This window comes from Helicoverpa zea, chromosome 29, assembly GCF_022581195.2.
Source record: "Helicoverpa zea isolate HzStark_Cry1AcR chromosome 29, ilHelZeax1.1, whole genome shotgun sequence".
Classification (NCBI taxonomy): domain Eukaryota; kingdom Metazoa; phylum Arthropoda; class Insecta; order Lepidoptera; family Noctuidae; genus Helicoverpa; species Helicoverpa zea.
Window position 1 is genome coordinate 5,256,236 of NC_061480.1, and position 18,574 is coordinate 5,274,809.

General features: G+C 35.4%; 1 protein-coding gene across 1 annotated transcript in view; it reads left to right on the forward strand.

Annotated features, from left to right (window-relative positions):
• LOC124644200 (glutamate receptor ionotropic, kainate 2) overlaps positions 1 to 8,339 on the forward strand; it is a 44,346-nt gene extending 36,007 nt beyond the window's left edge. The window contains exons 20-21 of the mRNA XM_047183450.1: positions 7,115 to 7,250; positions 7,862 to 8,339. Of these exons, the coding sequence (XP_047039406.1) occupies positions 7,115 to 7,162 (48 nt within the window). The 3' untranslated portion in view covers positions 7,163 to 7,250; positions 7,862 to 8,339. The remainder of the gene's footprint in view (positions 1 to 7,114; positions 7,251 to 7,861) is intronic.
• The last annotated feature ends 10,235 nt before the right edge of the window (positions 8,340 to 18,574 follow it).

The window sequence follows — 18,574 nt, forward strand, 5'->3', positions numbered from 1 at the left end:
AGGAGGACATGAAATACGTAAATAATCGATTGTAATTACAGTAGACGGGAAATAGCTAATACGCACGGCTTTTTTTGTCATTGTAATGTCGTAGCATTTCAGAAGTAATCCAATTTTATGAATGAAATTTATGAATGATCGTTACGTATGCTTTCTGTTTGGGTTTGTGTGAGGGCGCAGCACGGTTTTAAGGCCAGTAACACACGCGCCAAGTTTAAATACGGCTAGATAACATTGACGGATTTCCGAAAAAAAATTAAAATCAAAAATTTTCCTGCCGATTTTTTTGTTGATTTGGGTTGAGAATCATTAGTATAATTACGTCCTTGACTATGGCACGGATGCAAATCAACAGCTTGTATAATAGGAGTATATAAGAGAGTATATAATAGGAGTATACAAGAGGGTACATAATAGAGTATATAATAGGAGTACATAAGAGAGTATATAATAGGAGTACATAAGAGAGTATATAATAGGAGTACATAAGAGAGTATATAATAGGAGTATACAAGAGGGTACATAATAGAGTATATAATAGGAGTATATAAGAGAGTATATAATAGGAGTATACAAGAGGGTACATAATAGAGTATATAATAGGAGTACATAAGAGAGTATATAATAGGAGTACATAAGAGAGTATATAATAGGAGTACATAACAGAGTACATAAGAGAGTATATAATAGGAGTACATAAGAGAGTATATAATAGGAGTACATAAGAGAGTATATACTTGGAGTACATAAGAGAGTATATAATAGGAGTACATAAGAGAGTAAATAATAGGAGTACATAAGAGAGTATATACTAGGAGTACATAAGAGAGTATATAATAAGAGTATATAAGAGAGTACATAAGAGAGTATATAATAGGAGTATATAAGAGGGTACATAAGAGAGTATATAATAGGAGTACATAAGAGAGTATATAATTGGAGTACATAAGAGAGTATATAATAGGAGTATATAAGAGAGTAAGTATATAATACGAGTATCTAAGCGAATATAATAATAGGAGTACATAAGAGAGAATATAATAGGAGTACATGAGAGAGTACATAAGAGAGTATATAATAGGAGTATATAACAGAGTACATAAGAGAGTATATAATAGGAGTATATAAGAGAGTAAGTATATAATACGAGTACATAAGCGAATATAATAATAGGAGTACATAAGAGAGAATATAATAGGATTACATGAGAGAGTATATAATAGGAGTATATAAGAGAGTACATACTAGGAGTACATAAGAGAGTATATAATAGGAGTACATAAGAGAGTATATAATAGGAGTACATAAGAGAGTATATAATAGGAGTACATAAGAGAGTATATAATAGGAGTATATAAGAGAGTATATAATAGGAGTACATAAGAGAGTACATAATAGGAGTACATAAGAGAGTATATAATAGGAGTACATAAGAGAGTATATACTAGTAGTACATAAGAGAGTATATAATAGGAGTATATAAGAGGGTACATAAGAAAGTATATAATAGGAGTATATAAGAGAGTAAGTATATAATACGAGTACATAAGCGAATATAATAATAGGAGTACATAAGAGAGTATATAATAGGAGTACATAAGAGAGTATATAATAGGAGTACATAAGAGAGTATATAAGAGGGTACATAAGAGAGTATATAATAGGAGTACATAAGAGAGTATATAATAGGAGTATATAAGAGGGTACATAAGAGAGTATATAATAGGAGTACATAAGAGAGTATATAATAGGAGTATATAAGAGGGTACATAAGAGAGTATATAAGAGAGTAAGTATATAATACGAGTACATAAGCGAATATAATAATAGGAGTACATAAGAGAGTTTATAAGAGAGTATATAATAGGAGTACATAAGAGAGTTTATAAGCATAAGAGAGTATATACGCGTGCGCGCGTCGAGGCGTGACCTTATCTACCGAGCTCCGCGTTAAAAATTTGTTAAAAATGGGAAATATGGATTATTATGTACTAATAATGCTTCTAAAGTGTAAAGTTAACTTTGTACCATATGTGGAACGTGTAGTTCAGTGCTAATAAGTGTATTTGACATAATTTGGAAGTAATAAGTTAAGTGTGTTAACAAACAATAACAATTCGCGCGCGGCACGAGCCAGCGGTCGCGACGTACCCTTTCTCTCTCCCATAAGTGTCTCGCTCCGTCCTTGTCGCACAGTACGCCAGGGAAACAAAATGTTTTGCGATTCCTGCAATAACGCAATTTCGGATGGTGATCTAATTGAATGCATTGCTTGTAAAACTGGATACCACCGTGCTTGTTTAAACACGATGGAGAAACAATTGGAGAAGGGTTTCAAGTGCGGTTCCTGCGCGAATGTTACCCATCGCTTGCGGGTAACTGATGATACTCCAGTGAGAGGAATGTTTACTGGTACCGGAATTACGAATGTAAAGAATGTAAAGAAAGCTAACCGTGAGGAAATTGGCATACAGTTAATAAAGGACAATTCATCTTCAAAATTATCTGATAATATTGATAGTAGAATGGAAAGTATAATGGAAATGGTTAAAGGAGTTATTTCTAATAAATTCAAAATATTGGAAGCAAATTTGTTACAAGAAATTCAGACGAGTGTATCCAACTTAGCATTAGAAAATAGTAGATTAAACCAGGAATTAATCGTTGCAAATAAGAAGTGCATTAGTCTAGAAGAAGAAATTAAAATGTTAAAAACAGTAAATCAGGGTCAAGTAAAGGAAAAAGCAATCGCCAATCCCATTCATCAACAACCCTCGGGCAAGGTATCATCTAAGATGTCTCCGAGCGTCAGCACATCGGTTTTCAAGCAGTCAAACCCGGCGCCCGCACCGGCCGCGGACGCGCGCGCGCCCTCCCCCGCCCCGCCTGCTCGCGAGCCGCCGCCGTCGCAACCGAGCGCTAGCTATGCGGCCGTGGCCAGTGTGGCCACTAATACAGCGAGCACGCGCGATAGTACAGACCTATCTGAGTGGACTGAAGTGAGAGCCAAGAAAAGAATCACCCCAATAAACCGAGGTGGTAATACACTTATTGGAACTTTAAAAGCTGTGGAACGCAAGAGGTTTCTCCACGTGTGGAGACTAGAAAAAAGCACTACTGAAGAGAGTTTAAAAGAGTTTGTCAAGAATATATTGGGAAATGATGCGGACATTGTAGTCCAAAAAGTAAAGTCTAAAGTAGAAAGGAATTATGCTTCTTTTAAAGTGGGAGTAACTGAAAGAAACTATGATAAGATATGTAATCCGGAAGTATGGCCTTTAGATATTGAGTATAGTGAATGGATTTGGTTTCGTGGCACAGCCCAAACAACATCACACAAGCCACAAAACCTGTAAATATTTTAATATATTATACCAAAATGTAAGAGGACTGAGAACAAAAACATTAAATTTTTTGTCCCTACTTGAGTCATCGGGTTCGGATATATTTGCCATCACGGAAACTGGATGCAGTGAATCCATGCACAATGCGGAAATATCTCTACCCGGGTACCCTATACTTAGATGTGATCGAGCGGACGGGCGCAAACAAGGCGGCGTCCTTTTAGTGGCCACACCGCGGTTCGAGTTGAGGCAAGTACCTATGCCGCGCGATGTAGATGTAAACAAACACCAATTTGAATTGATTTGTGCTACTGTTCATTTACAAAATAGATTTTTATTTACTTGTTGTGTTGTATATATACCGCCAAAGACTGAAGAAAATGAATATTTGTTAATGTTTAGTCTATTGGAAAAAGTTTGTATAAAGTATAGAGGTAATGTAATAATATTAGGCGATTTCAACTTATTCTCATGTAATAATAATGTTCTTAATTATTTTGAATATTTCGTGGCTTTTTGTGAGGTCATTCAGTGTAACTCAGTACCTAATTGTAACGGTAGGCAGTTGGACCTAGTGTTGAGCGGGCGCGGGGGGGTGTCAGTGCGCGCGGCGGACGAGGGCTTGCAGCCCGTGGATGCGTATCACCCGCCGCTCGACGTATCTATCGGCGCGGCCGCGGCCGCGCTCCCCGCGCATCTCGCGCCGCTCGCGCCTGCCGCGACTCCCTTGCGCTCAGGCGACACGCATCAAATACAAAATCATAATATATATTTTAAGCAGTGGAACTTTAATAAAGCAGATTTTTTTCAAATGTATAGTTTATTAAATGATATAGACTGGAGTGACTTATACGCTTTAAATGATATTGATTTAGCATTAAATTTTTTCTATAAGAATGTAGAAGAAGTATTTGATTCGTGCGTACCTCTCAAAAAGAAACAGTTAAAAAATAACAATAGGTACACGTATCCAGTATGGTATACATCCGATATTATTAGTAGTATTCAATTAAAATACAATCTGCATAAGAAGTATAAGGCAAGTAAATCAGTTACCGATTACGAGGCGTTTTCTTTGTGCCGAGCGAGAGTAAAGACTGAAACAAAGTTGGCTCATGATCGTTATCGTGACCGAGTGCAGAACCATTTAGCCAAAGACCCAAAGGCTTTTTGGAATTATGTGAGATCCAAAAAAGGGACTTCTAATAAATATAAGTTAGTTAAAGACGGGTTAGTTCTCACTGACAAAGAATGCGCCGAAGAGTTTGCACAATTTTTTCACTCAGTATATAGCCCCAAGCCTGCCACGTTAGACGTAAATGCAGCCAGTGCCACGGCCTCACGGTGTGCAGCACGAGCGCAACTCGACCGTTTAGACAAAGCAGCGGTGTACCGCTCGCTCGCCCGCTTACCATCTAAGCGCTCCGTGGGACCGGACGGCATACCACCATTCATTCTGAGGGACTGTCGCGACGTATTCTGTGAACCACTGTTACACATTTTTAATATTTGTATCTCGTCTTCGACCTTTCCAGAGAGGTGGAAACTTACGCGCGTCGTGCCAGTCCCAAAAGGAAGTGGCGGAACAGAGGCGAGCGATTATAGACCTGTTGCTGTCCTGTCTTCTCCTGCCAAAGTATTTGAAGCAGCTGTGCATAGTTCCCTCTATGACCAGGTTAAGGCTCACTTGTCTAGCGCTCAGCATGGCTTTTGTCCGGGACGTGGAACCACAGGAAACTTGCTTCATCTTATGTCAACATTAGTACCAGCGGTGGATGCTGGGTTGCAAGTAGACGTCGCGTATCTTGACTTCAGGAAGGCGTTCGACACAGTCGATAATGATGTCTTGCTCTCGAAGTTAGCTGGCAAGGGTTGCACGCCACATACGTTGAGGTTCTTTGCCAGTTACTTGCGGGACAGGCGTCAGTTTGTCGACTGTGGAGGATGCCTTTCTGAGCCATATTATACGCGATCAGGCGTTAGTCAGGGCAGCAACTTGGGTCCCTTTCTTTTCATATTAATGATTGACGATTTACCAGCAGTAGTCCAAGAATCATCTTGTTTGCTTTTTGCCGATGATCTAAAATTATTCCGTGTGATGAAAGACACTACTGACCATAATGTTCTCCAGGAAGATTTAGACAAAGTTGTTAAATGGAGCCATGACAACAGACTTTATTTCAATGTCTCCAAATGTTCAGTAATGTCTTTCACTCGTGCGCGCAGTCCACACCACCACTGTTATAAGTTAGAGGGTGAAACTTTGGAGAGAGTGACGGAGGTTAGAGACCTTGGTGTCTATTTTGCGGCCGATTTAAAATTCAGAAGTCATATTATTAAAGTCAGTAAGAAAGCATTTAGAAATTTGGGATTTATCTTGAGACAAGCTAATGACTTTAATAATATGGGGGCTCTCAAGGCTTTGTATGACGCCTTGGTTAGATCTCACCTCGAGTACTGTGCAGTGATATGGGGACCAAGTGAAGCCAAATACAAATTCATGGTTGAGAGGATACAAAATAAATTCACTCGATTTTTGTATTTAAAAATATACAAGGTATACCCCGGCTATCCTCTACTATACCCAACATTATTTGTGTTGGGTATGGTGGGATACTTCAAACTGGAGACTAGGCGGGAAGTGGCACTGGCTGTTTATTTATTTAAAGTATTGCGGGGTAAATTATTTAACTCCACAATTCTTATGGAGCTACGCATGTGCGTGCCGGATGGGTATGTGAGTAGGCGGCGGCGGCCGCAGCTGCTGGCGGTGCCGAGCGCGCGCACCAACCTGCTGCAGCGAGCGCCACTGACGCGCACCTTGCGCACGCTCAACACAGTGGCGAGTACGGTCGATTTGTTTACTTGTTCGCTGAATGAGTTCACAAGAGCCACCTATATTATAAGTAGTATGTAAGTTCAAACTTTGGTAGTGTTATTTGAATTTGTGATATTGTGTTTAGTTTTCGAATATAATGTAACTAGTTTATCGTATTAGGTTAAGTACCTGTAAAGATAAAATTAGCTGTTTGATAAATAAATAAATAAATAAATAAATAAGAGAGTATATAATAGGAGTACATAAGAGAGTACATAAGAGAGTATATAATAGGAGTACATAAGAGAGTATATAAGAGAGTATATAATAGGAGTACATAAGAGACTATACAAGCTGTTGATTTGCATCCGTGCCATATTCGAGGTAATTATGCTAATGATTCTCGACACAAATCAACAAAAAAATTGGTACGTAATTTTTTTTCGGAATTCCGTAAATGTCATCTAGCCTTATTTAAACTTGGCGCGTGTGCTACTGTCCTTAAAACCGTGCTGCGCCCTCACACAAACGCAAACACAAAGCATACGCAAAGATCACTCATAAATTTCATTCATAAAATTCTTCTGAATTCTTCTGGATTACTTCTGAAATACCACGACATTACAATGACAAAAAAGCAGTGCATATTAGTTATTTCCCGTCTACTGTAATTCCAATCGATTATGTATGTCCTCCTCCTGAACTATGGCACAAATACAAATCAACACCTTGTATAATAGGAGTACATAAGAGGGTATATAATAAGAGTACATAAGATGAGTATATAAGAGAGTACATAAGATGAGTTCATAATGGGGGAGTACGAGAACAGCCGCCGCGCCGTAGCCGATAATCGGCTGGGAGAACATCCTTCCTGCATGGTTATCGAATTATGTCTAGACATTATTATTATTACTACAAAAGATCAAACAATAAGTCTACCTCCTCGCAGCACTCTCGCAGCAGCAGCGTGGAGCTGAAGGAGCTGCGCTGGTCGTAGCGCCGCGCCGGGCGCGCCGTCCCCGCGCCCGCCGCCTCCGCGCCCGCATCGCCCGCGCGGACCAGACCGCATCATCCCACGCTACATAGTAAGACAACATCTTTTATCTTTTGTCGTTTGTCGTTTGTCTTTTGTCTTTTGTCTTTTAGCTTTTATCTTTTCGACACCTCCTACGTATATTATCGTAACCAACAAAATGAAGATTTCGCTTTTTTTACATAAAACGACTTATTTTTATTTCCATTTATGTAAAAAAGTAAGTTTTAGGTAAAAAAAGCAAAATCGTCATTTTGTTGGTTACGATAATATACGTATGAGGTGTCGTTTTATCTTTTATCTTTTATTTATGTATGTTTACACACACATAATAAAGAAAGAAGATAAGAAAGAAAGAATTTACAAAGGTAATGCTTATTTCGTAACAGGAAAATGAGAATAAAAGAGATGTAGATTCTTAGTACATCCGTACTAAGAATGAAATGAAAGAAAACAGCTGCATACTGTATATTATACTTACATAATCCATACGAAGCCGAAAATCGATCTCAGTGGCGTGCACTTGAAGAGGCCTATGTCCAGCAGTGGACTGCGATAGGCTGATGATGATGATGATGATGATGAATCCATACGTACATAATTAGTTAATTCTACTTATAATTATCTTTTAAAACAAAACTGAACATCATATTCTTTTCACAGATTCCGTAGGTTCTCTCAGAAGGACGACTTCGTACGTTTTAAAAGAGCCCAGAGAAAAGAAACATGTTCAAATAGTAGCGTAACCTAAAATATTCACACCTGCGTTGAAAGCACGTGTCAAATAGTCAAAAAGGCCTAGTGTTACGACTTGTAAAAGTCGACTAAAAATGTAAAATACAGTGTTACTTAATGTAAAATACAAAATGAAATTGTAAAACAGAGTGTTGTAAGTGAAAGTGTTATTTTAATAAATGTTTAAAAATAAATGGAAGACATTTTTTTATGTATTTTTTTTTTCTGTGTGTGGTGGTTTTTAATGGTTATGTATTTTCTTGTTTATTTTTGTAATTCATGCCAGAATTTAAAAGGAATATGACAGATTATCTGCCTTGCCTCACTATGTTGGGACCGGCTTCCAGTCTATCTGGAGCATAGACATAATATTAGTAAACAGGACTGCGCATATAAACCCAAAAAACGAGCCGAGTGAAACAGTTAGTACGGAGGCTGTCTGTCCCTTTCTAATAGGGTGACTATGAGATTAAGCTATGTGAGACAAATCCGAATTTGCTAAGATTATTAAACACAGATTAGTATTGAAGTTTTAACTTACGCAGTTTGTGACCTTAAGATACTAATAAAGGCTTTTAATAATTAGCGGAAATTAGCAGTATAAAAGCAGGAAGATTCGAAGTGAAGACTGTTTTTTTTTGTATTTCTACTTCATATATAGACTGCTGAGCCATTTATGTCGCCTTTCTTCATTTTTTGGGAAGCTATAACAATAGTACAACAGTTTTAAAATCCATCACCCATATTTTGACTCGTTACAAGAATTCATGGGCACCCTAGTTGTTTGGTTTACGAAAATGTTATTATTAGCTAACCTGTGGAACGATATATTGCAACCACCATAGGATTCACATTTGCAAGTAGAAACGCAACACTTTTCACCATTTTAATAGTTTAAATTGATTTAATACAAAAAAATATAAACAAAATTTTAAATGCTGATTACGCGCCAAGAATGTTCAGGGTTACCGCTAGAAAATAAAAAAAAGCAAAATAAAAATTTATGTTGTTTATGTTTTAATAATAAATACGAATAAATTAATGCGATTGTTATTAATTTGTTGACTTACAATTGTTAAAATAAGATAAAAATATAAGTGATTCAATTGTTTTATGGGAAGACAAAACTTTTGATCACAACATTTTTTTATGCTGGCAAGGTGTTAGAAAGAGACAGACAGCCTCCGTTCGAACTATCCCTCTCGGCTCGGATTTGCCTCTGTGTATTATGCAATCAATTTAGTACCTTATTGCGTTAGAATAGAGTTCATTTTCGTAAATATATATTTTGAGCGTGCGCAATCTTGTTTAGTAATATTATATCTATGATCTGGAGACAGTAGAAATACATTAAGAAAATCACAAATGTGCTTTTTTTCATTTTATAAGTATTATTTTAAGAGAACAATATAGTAAAATAAAATATTTCTATCTATTTATCGTTTTAAAATGTATTTTTTTTAAGTTTAATATTAAAGCAAATAATGTTTTTTTTACATAATAAAATTTTACGACCAACTTTTTTCAAATAAGCCAAAAAAAATGTGCCAAAGAAAAGATAAATTACTTAAATATAGTGGCCTATCCAAACAAAAAATGCGGCAGTAATTCTTTCTGTCTGTTACGCTTTCACGCAAAAATTACTGAACCGATTTCAATGAAACTAAGTACACTGATCATCTTAGATTCTGAAAAGGGATATAGGTTATAGGTACACAATTATTTGAAATTAAACCAAACAAAACTTTCTAACAGCAACGAATTTAAAATGAAATAAAACGATACGACATTTAGTAAATAAAAAATATTAGTTATATTTTTAAGACAAAGTAAAATACAAATAAAACTGTGTTCGTATACAAGCTGTTGATTTGCATCCGTGCCATATTCAAGGAGGTAATTATGCTAATGATTCTCGACCCAAATCAATAAAAAAATTGGTACGTAATTTTTTTTCTTTAATTTTTTTTCGAAATTCCGTAAATGTCATCTAGCCTTATTTAAACTTGGCGCGTATGTTAGTGGCGTTAAAACCGTGCTGCACCTTCACACAAACGCAAACACAAAGCATACGCAACGATCGCTCATAAATTTCATTCATAAAATTGGATTACTTCGAAAATACCACGACATTAAAATGACAAAAAAAGCAGTGCATATTAGTTATTTCCCATCTACTGTAATTCCAATCGATTATTTACGTATTGTATGTCCTCCTCCTGAACTATGGCACAAATGCAAATCAACACCTTGTATAATGTAAATAATAATTATATATATATTATGATTATATAGTTTAATATATGTTGTAATGTAATGTTGGTATAATGAGTCTAACTGCTTCACATGACATGTTGAATAACAACATTAATAATACTTCTCGTCAAATAACTTTGCCAGTCTGAAGTTAGCTACTAGTAAAAAAAAAAAAAGAAAAGTGGCTTTTTGGCACAATAGGCAAAGAAATGAAAAGTAGAGCAAGACAAGACACAGATAAAAATAAAATAGCAACAAAAATTTGCAAAATTTTGTGCCAACAAGGTCACGGCTCAGCATATGATCTAGTGACCAGCTATAAATTCAAGTTACTTAGTCAAAATACACACTCAAAAATATTATTTTGCTCGTCAAATAACTGTGCTATTCTGAAATCAGCCATTTAACACAATATATGTACGTTCAGATCCTAAGAGAAGTTGCTATAGTGACCATTGGGCCTTCGTAGTATATGATAGTCATACAATACATTAAATGTACAACATGTCATTTGCAGCAGAAAAAAAGATCGTGGCTATGTTTTCATGTAAAATGGAATAGTTTCTATAATGCATGTTATTCGTTAGATCAAAATATTACTTAAATTAAAATCTAGTCTAGACAGTCTGTAGATTTAAAATTTCTTCAAAAAATAATACTCAATACTCAATGTCGTCAAAAAAATATTTGGTTCATAGTATACGTATGTTTAGTATATACTTTGTAAAAAAGTGAGTTTCATACTTTGAGTGAGTTTTAAAAAGTGAGTTGTGTACTTTTTAAGTATGGAACGATTTCATTGTTTTTTTTTGTCAAATTCACTTTAATCATTTTTTAAATAAGTATTTTATTTTTTGTTTAAGTTTATTTTTTTCTTAAAAGATTTATTTGTTTATTTTACCTTACAATTGGAAAATCTTCATCCGTATCAGTATTTTATCCTTATATTATAAAGATGAAGAGTTGGTTTGAATGAACGAGCTAATTTCAGTAGATTTTAGATTTAAATAACCCATTTATCGAGGAAGACTATAGCCAATTTTTTATTTCGGTACCCAGAATAGTTAGAATGGAAATCGGGTGAAACCGCTGGTGTTAGTTAGTTGATATGGCATATAAACTTTGTGAAGATGAGGGAACTCCGAAATCTAATTTATTTTTAAAGAAGAACATAATAACATGCATTATAGAGCTGTAGGTTTTTTAATACTGCCAAATATTGTCCTGACATCGAATGTATAAAGTGACTACAAATGTACAAAATGACATTTCACGTAAACATTAAAGTTTTGGTTGTATGAATTTAATTTATACGTAAAAGTACCAAATATTCATTTGATCCTGGTTTTCTTCTAAAGCTGTTGGGTTAAGATAGTCACTCTAAACATTCGAAAAATGGCTTAGATTGAATATAAAACTAAATATAAGGAATATATTTTAAAACTGTTACAGATCGCTAGATAATTATACTGTAGGTACACATTTGAAATATTTTATACGTAAATTAAGTATTTTGGTCTACGCAATATGTATGTATGTTTAGTACGTACCCTGTAAAAAGTGAGTTGCGTACTTTGAGCGTATTTTAAAAAGTGAGTTGTGTACTTTTTAAATATGGAACGAATTCATTGTTTTTTTTTGACAAATTCACTTTAATTATTTTTTAAATAAGGATTTTATTTACTGTTTAAGTTTATTTTATATTTAAATTGTAACGAAAAGCAAATGCTAGTAATATATTAATTCCGAAGTTGAGTTGTGATTGTAAATATTAATAAAAATGTTTAGTATTGAGTTTTGATTTTATTATTATTAATAAAATATGTTTAACAGTGTTACTATGGTTTTATTTTGTACATTTACTTAGATACATATTAGTATTTGATGTCCGTTACACTTAACTTATAGTCCCCAGGCCGGCGTACAAATTTTTTTTTGATACATATTCATTTAAGACTTTGTGAGTGCCTTACGATGAGTCCGACAAACTTTTCGAATGCGCAAATTTTGGTGCCGCTGCGTTTTTTAATGCTTGACTCCTGGAATTGTCGATATGACGTCACTACGACTCTTCGTACATACACGTTTCATTTTTTGAGATTCGTTTAATAAAGTTAACTAGAAAATGGTGGTCAACTTGTCCGATAAAGATCGTGCTGCGTTTGGAGTGTCCACCATCCTGAAAATGTCGGTACGACGTCACTACCACTCTTCGTACATACAAATTTCATTTTTTTTGATTTGTTTTATAAAGTTAACTAGAAAATTGTGGTCAACTTGTCCGATAGAGATCATGCTGCGTTTGGAGTGTCCACCATCCGAAAAATGTCGATATGACGTCACTGTGTCTCCCCATACATACATGTCGGACAAGAATAACAATGATAGATAACATTATTCTAAATGCAAATATGGACTTGTCCGACAAATACATTGAGTTAAATAGTCAGTTCGACAAGAAAATGAGAAAAAAATATTACAATTGAAAGAAGTTTATTCTTTTTGTCAATTTCTGACTTAAATATTCACGTGCATTATTTAAGTATATTAAATTGGCATACTACTTACCAATTTTAATTACTATTTTAGAAAAAGTAGCCTTACTAAGACGTATTGTTGATAGTTTATATTATGTTAAGGAATAATATCCCACATCTATGAATGGACTCTATATCAATCAAAAGGTCTTTTTAAGTGCAACATTTTGTCTCAACATACCACTTATCAATTCTTAGTATTTTAGAAGATATAGCCCAAATAAGGCGTATTATCGATAGGTTTTACTATGTTAGGGAATAATGTCCCACCTCAAGGTATGAACCGTATGTCAATCGAAAGATCTTTTTAAGCGCTATATTCCGTCTTAACATACCACTTACCGATTCTTAGTATTTTGGAAGACATAACTGACCTAAGGCATATTATTGATACTTTACATTATGTTAAGGAATAACATCTCACTTGAAGTTATGAGCCATATTTCAATCAAAAGATCTTTTTCAGCGCAAGGTTGTATTAGCATAACTCCGACAAATTGTTAGTACTTTAAAAGCTAGAGCTTTTCTAAGATTATATTATCGATAGGTTCTGTCAAGCTAATCCATTACTTCTTTAGTAACAAATTATATATTATTTGAAAAACCTTTCCAAATGAAACATTTCGTGTTAACATACTTCCGACAAATTGTTAGTAGTTTAGAAGCTAGAGCTTATTTAAAATTATAATTATTGATAGAAGTTTTCAATTAAATAAATCCTATCTCTAGTAATGAGTTATACATAATTCAAAAGACGTTTTTAAATGCAACATTTCATATTAAAAAAACTTCGGCGAATTGTTAGTATTTCAGAAGCTTAGAGCTTATATAAGATTATTTTATCGATAGGTGTTTTCAAGTCAGTAGTAATGATATGATCCCTCCTGTAGTAATGATACATATATCATTCGAAACGACTTTCTAAATGCAATATTTACTATTAACATACTTCACACCAATTGTCAGTACTTTATACCAAATCTTAAAATATACCTATATTTTCCGGACGATGGACACTCCATATGCAGCATGATCTTTGTCGGACAAGCTTACCACAATATTGAAAGTAACTTTATTAAACATATTTCAAAAGATGAAACTTGTATGTACGAAGAGCCACAGTGACGTCATATCTACATTTTCCGGACGGTGGACTCTCCATATGCAGCATAATCTTTGTCGGACAAGCTTACCACAATTTTCTAGTTAACTTTATTAAACAAATCTCAAAAAATGAAACTTGTATGTACGAAGAGTCGTAGTGACGTCATACCGACATTTTCAGGATGGTGGACACTCCAAACGCAGCACGATCTTTATCGGACAAGTTGACCACCATTTTCTAGTTAACTTTATTAAACGAATCTCAAAAAATGAAACGTTTATGTACAAAGAGTCATAGTGACGTCATATCGACTATTCCAGGAGTCAAGCATTAAAAAACGCAGCGGCACCAAAGGACATTGTTCAATTTTGGCCTAAGAACCGATGTGAATATAAATTATACTATAATTTTTATTTATTTTTATATTGTTTGAAACATATTTTAGTATTCCACGGACACTTCAAATAAATAAATTCCAAATAAAAAGTAGGGTCACAATTATTGATGCCTTATAAAATGTTTCCGTCAGCCAGTGCTGCCAGTTTCGGAAGTTTTCGGGATTTCGGTAAATACGGATCGAATTGAGAACCTACTTTCCGAAGTCGGTTATTAAAATTAGTTGGTAACACTTTATTCATTTAAATACCTAAACTGACTAGCTAGAAAAAAGCTAGTATTCTGTATAATGTTTTAAGATGGTTTTGAGCGAATCGCGAATTTCTAGCTTGGCATTCGAGTAGGATTATAGTTTTCGTAATTGGCAACACTGGTGTACTTCAGTCAGTTTGCTAGAAGTCAGTTTGATTGGTTTGATTGCTTTGCGACTATCGTTTCTTTTGTGATTTTCTATGCGTTTTATGGTTTTATTCTAACAACTTTGGCTTGATTACGGACTCCGATTAGATTGCGTACTTGGTAGACTCGGCTTTGTGTAAAGAACTGGACTGGATTTTACTAGCATTTTCGGATATTGCTCTGTCTGTGATCGAATTTAGTTATATTATAATTACAACAATGGATGCAGAATATAGTATATTGTATAAATTGTGGATCTGCTGGAGGTTCTTTGGTATTAGAAAACGAAGATATACTTCGTTGCATACAACAATGGACTGTTCCCCGTATGGTAAGTGGTCTACGAAAGTGTTTTTCTAATTTTGATAAGAATGTTACTACCTACTTATGTTTTCATAAGCACACAATTTCTCGGTTTTCAAATCAATTGCCACAATTGCAAGTTACTTGATATTTACTAATGATTTTTTGTATTTATTATTACAGGTTGAAGCTCATGACCTTATATGTACGACGTGTTGGTCTGAAGCAGTCGAGCATAATAAGATGCAATGCACTGTTGGACGCAATTGTGTACTTTGTAAGAAGCTCCTACCATCAGGCATACTGTTGCAATTGTATCGTTGGGCGTAGAACAGTGGGCTGTTGTGCCCACATAATGACTATTATCTGGTATTTAAGCTGGGCGAGATACCAAAGCTCAGTTCTTAGATATATTATTGAGAAATATTGATGATTAAAAACCTTTAATTGAATATAAATATTGTTTTTATTGCACATCCTCGAAAACCTCTTTCATTGTTATTGGTAAACCTTACTTTAACTGTTAAATTATTTTGTGTGGTAATGACATTTTTAGTATGGTCTGTGCCTTCTTGGTAATAGACCGCGGGTTCGATTCCCGCCTTATGGCATGTAGATAGCTAGGTAACTGTCTAATATAAAAGTAGTAACAATCATTTAAATAAATAATTCTCTATCGTAATAATATCGATATTTTATGAATTGTGGTGAATGGAACTCTTCCATTTTGGAAACTTATGCGTTTTATCACAAATCCAAAGTGGATTCACTATATATTAAGAAACGTAACGTTGAAAGCAAAAGCGTTTAGGTAGTTGTTTTTCATAAAAATTCTAAGCATTTATGAAAACTAGTCACACGCCCCGTCTTCGCACGGTGGCAATGTAAAACCTTGGTGTAAACCTTCCTCTTGACCTACTCTATCTATTAAAAAAAATCGCACCCAAATCCATTGCGTAGTTTTAAAGATCTAAAGCATTCAAAGGGACAGACAGAAAATGCAACTTTATAAAATGATCATTGTCAAAGAATTATCTTAAACTTGACTATTTACTATCTCTTTTCCTAGTATCTAGTAGAGTAGTCTTTTCCTAGATCTAGAAGAGAACATATAGAGCTGTACATAGTATTGTTGATTTTTTGTATAGTGTAGTTTGATAGTACTACTCTGATATTTCACGCAAGCTTGGTTATTTTTTATTTATAACCTCAAAATATTAACTTTTTTCGTAATTATTTTAGTTTCCTGAAGTGTCCGTTCGTGAAAACTTATTTCATAGGATTCCATATAATTTTAAGAGTTTATAGAAGTCACTTTCCATTCGAACGGTTCTTAGGCAGAACATGTATGGAGCCGGAACAATGTCCTTTGCGCATTCGAAAAGTTTGTCGGACTCATCGTAAGGAAGGCACTCACTAAGTCTTAAATGTATATGTATCAAAAAAAAATTTGTTCGCCGGCCTGGGGACTATTAATTTAAAAAGTGAGTAATTAAAATATCTTTTATCATCATCTTTTACCAATTTAGATGGGTGTAGTAAATGGTAGTATGGTCTAGCCGATGGAAAAGTATGAATTAATCTATATGTTACAGCCAAAGTAATAAGTCTAAATATTATATATATTATCTAGCTATTATTTGTTATATCTACTCAATTTGGATAAAGTGATAATTGATACAGAATTAATCACATTAACTAGCAATTTTATATAATATCTCCATAGACTTGGATAATGTAATAAAACAATTATTTTTTCATGTTAACTAACTAAAGTGTCTGGTAGCTGACTTTAATATAATTCGAAAAAGGCTAGTTAGCCCAGAGCAGGGCACGCCATAATAGTAGCGAAAAGTCCTCTCTTTGAGGTGTTGGCTCGGGCCACTATAGAGACGGCCCGGAGGACACGGTGAACCTCACAGTTCAGGTGTGCCCTGCCTGGGAAGGGCACCGCCGTGTCCTCGTCGAGGCAATAGGCAGCGGCGACCTCTCGTGCCCGGCCCTGTTTCAAGCCATGGTCCGGGGTGAGAGGTAATGGGATGCCGTCATCTCATGCAGACGCTAGAGAAGTTCACACCTCTCATCCCAGCTGCTGCCAAGGACGTGGAAGACACCACGGGCGCCCGGTGTCAAGGGACGTCTCCCGGCCATCGTAGGCGTGGGTCTGTGGGCGGTTTGTGCGGGTGGCTCATCGTCCTTCCGTCTCTTCGAAGACACGGGCCCGTCAAGCGTTGTTCCACGCGCTCTTCGAAAAGATTCAGCAAACCCCAGTGGGTTTAAGTCACTAACAGTCTGACACTCCTTCAAGCTGCTAAACCCCAGCGGGAGGAATCATTTGATGATTTATCATAAAAAAAGTCGGCAATAACTTGAGCCGTTTTTAAGAATTAGTCAGTACCGAGTTGGTAATACCTACTTACTATATTTATTACTTTGGCTAACTTTGACCTGCTATTATAAATAATATCCAGATAAAGTAATTAATTTATCACATTGTCAGATCAATTTGGGAATTACATATAATGACCAGTGATTATGTATAATATATATTTAATCCCTTTGGCTGTAACATATATATAAAAAAATGAAACCCGCTTTCCGTCGCTAACATGAAAGCGGCTTGACCGATTTGGCTGAAAATTAGAGGGGAGGTAACTTAGACCCGGGAGAAGGTTTTAGGATCCCTCTACGGGACGCGGGTGAAACCGCGGGCGAAAGCTAATAGTAAAATAAAAATAAAACAAACAAATTATATTTTTGATACAAGTGCTTGTTTTAGTAGCAGTTTTAAATCAGCAGATAGATTAGGTTCAACTATTAAAAGCGTCTTCTTATTTCACTATAGCTGGATCAAATGATAACCTAGGTAAAGAATTAGCGATGGTCGTCTTTCACATATTATCAAAATGGTTTCGTAGCAGCCGATTTTTCATCCTCAGTCGCTTATACATAGCTTTGCTCGATGCCTTGTATTTCAGTAACTCAGGAGGAATCGTCTGAAAAAGAATAACATCAAGTACCTATGTTAGTTATTTGGTAAAAGTACGTAGGTATTACAAAAAAAGAATATAGTGAAATCAGTCATTAAAAATATTGGTAAGTACGAAAGCTGAACCAATGAGTTATTTTCTTTTTTTAATTCTTATCTTAGCTGATTACTAGATGGTGCTGAACAAGGTACGTAAGGAATGCTTGGAACGGAGATATAATTTTCAGGTCGTATAAATAACGAATATTTTTGTCATCATCCTCCGAGCCTTTTTCCCAAACTATGTTGGGGTCGGATTCCAGTCTAACCGGATGTAGCTGAGTACCAGTGCTTTACAAGAAGCGACTGCCCTGCCTGACCTCCTCAACCCAGTTACCCGGGCAACCCAATACCCCTTGATTAGACTGGTGTCAGACTCACTGGCTTCTGACTACCCGTAACGACTGCCAAGGACAATTCAATGACAGCCGGGACCTACAGTTTAACGTGCCATCCGAAACACAGTAATTGGTGTCTAAGATATACTTAGAAAGTACATACAAACTTAGAAAAGTTGCATTGGTACTTGCCTGACCTGGAATCGAACCCGCGCCCTCATACTCAAGAGGTTGGTTCTTTGCCCACTAGGCCACCACGACACACGACGATGACAAAAA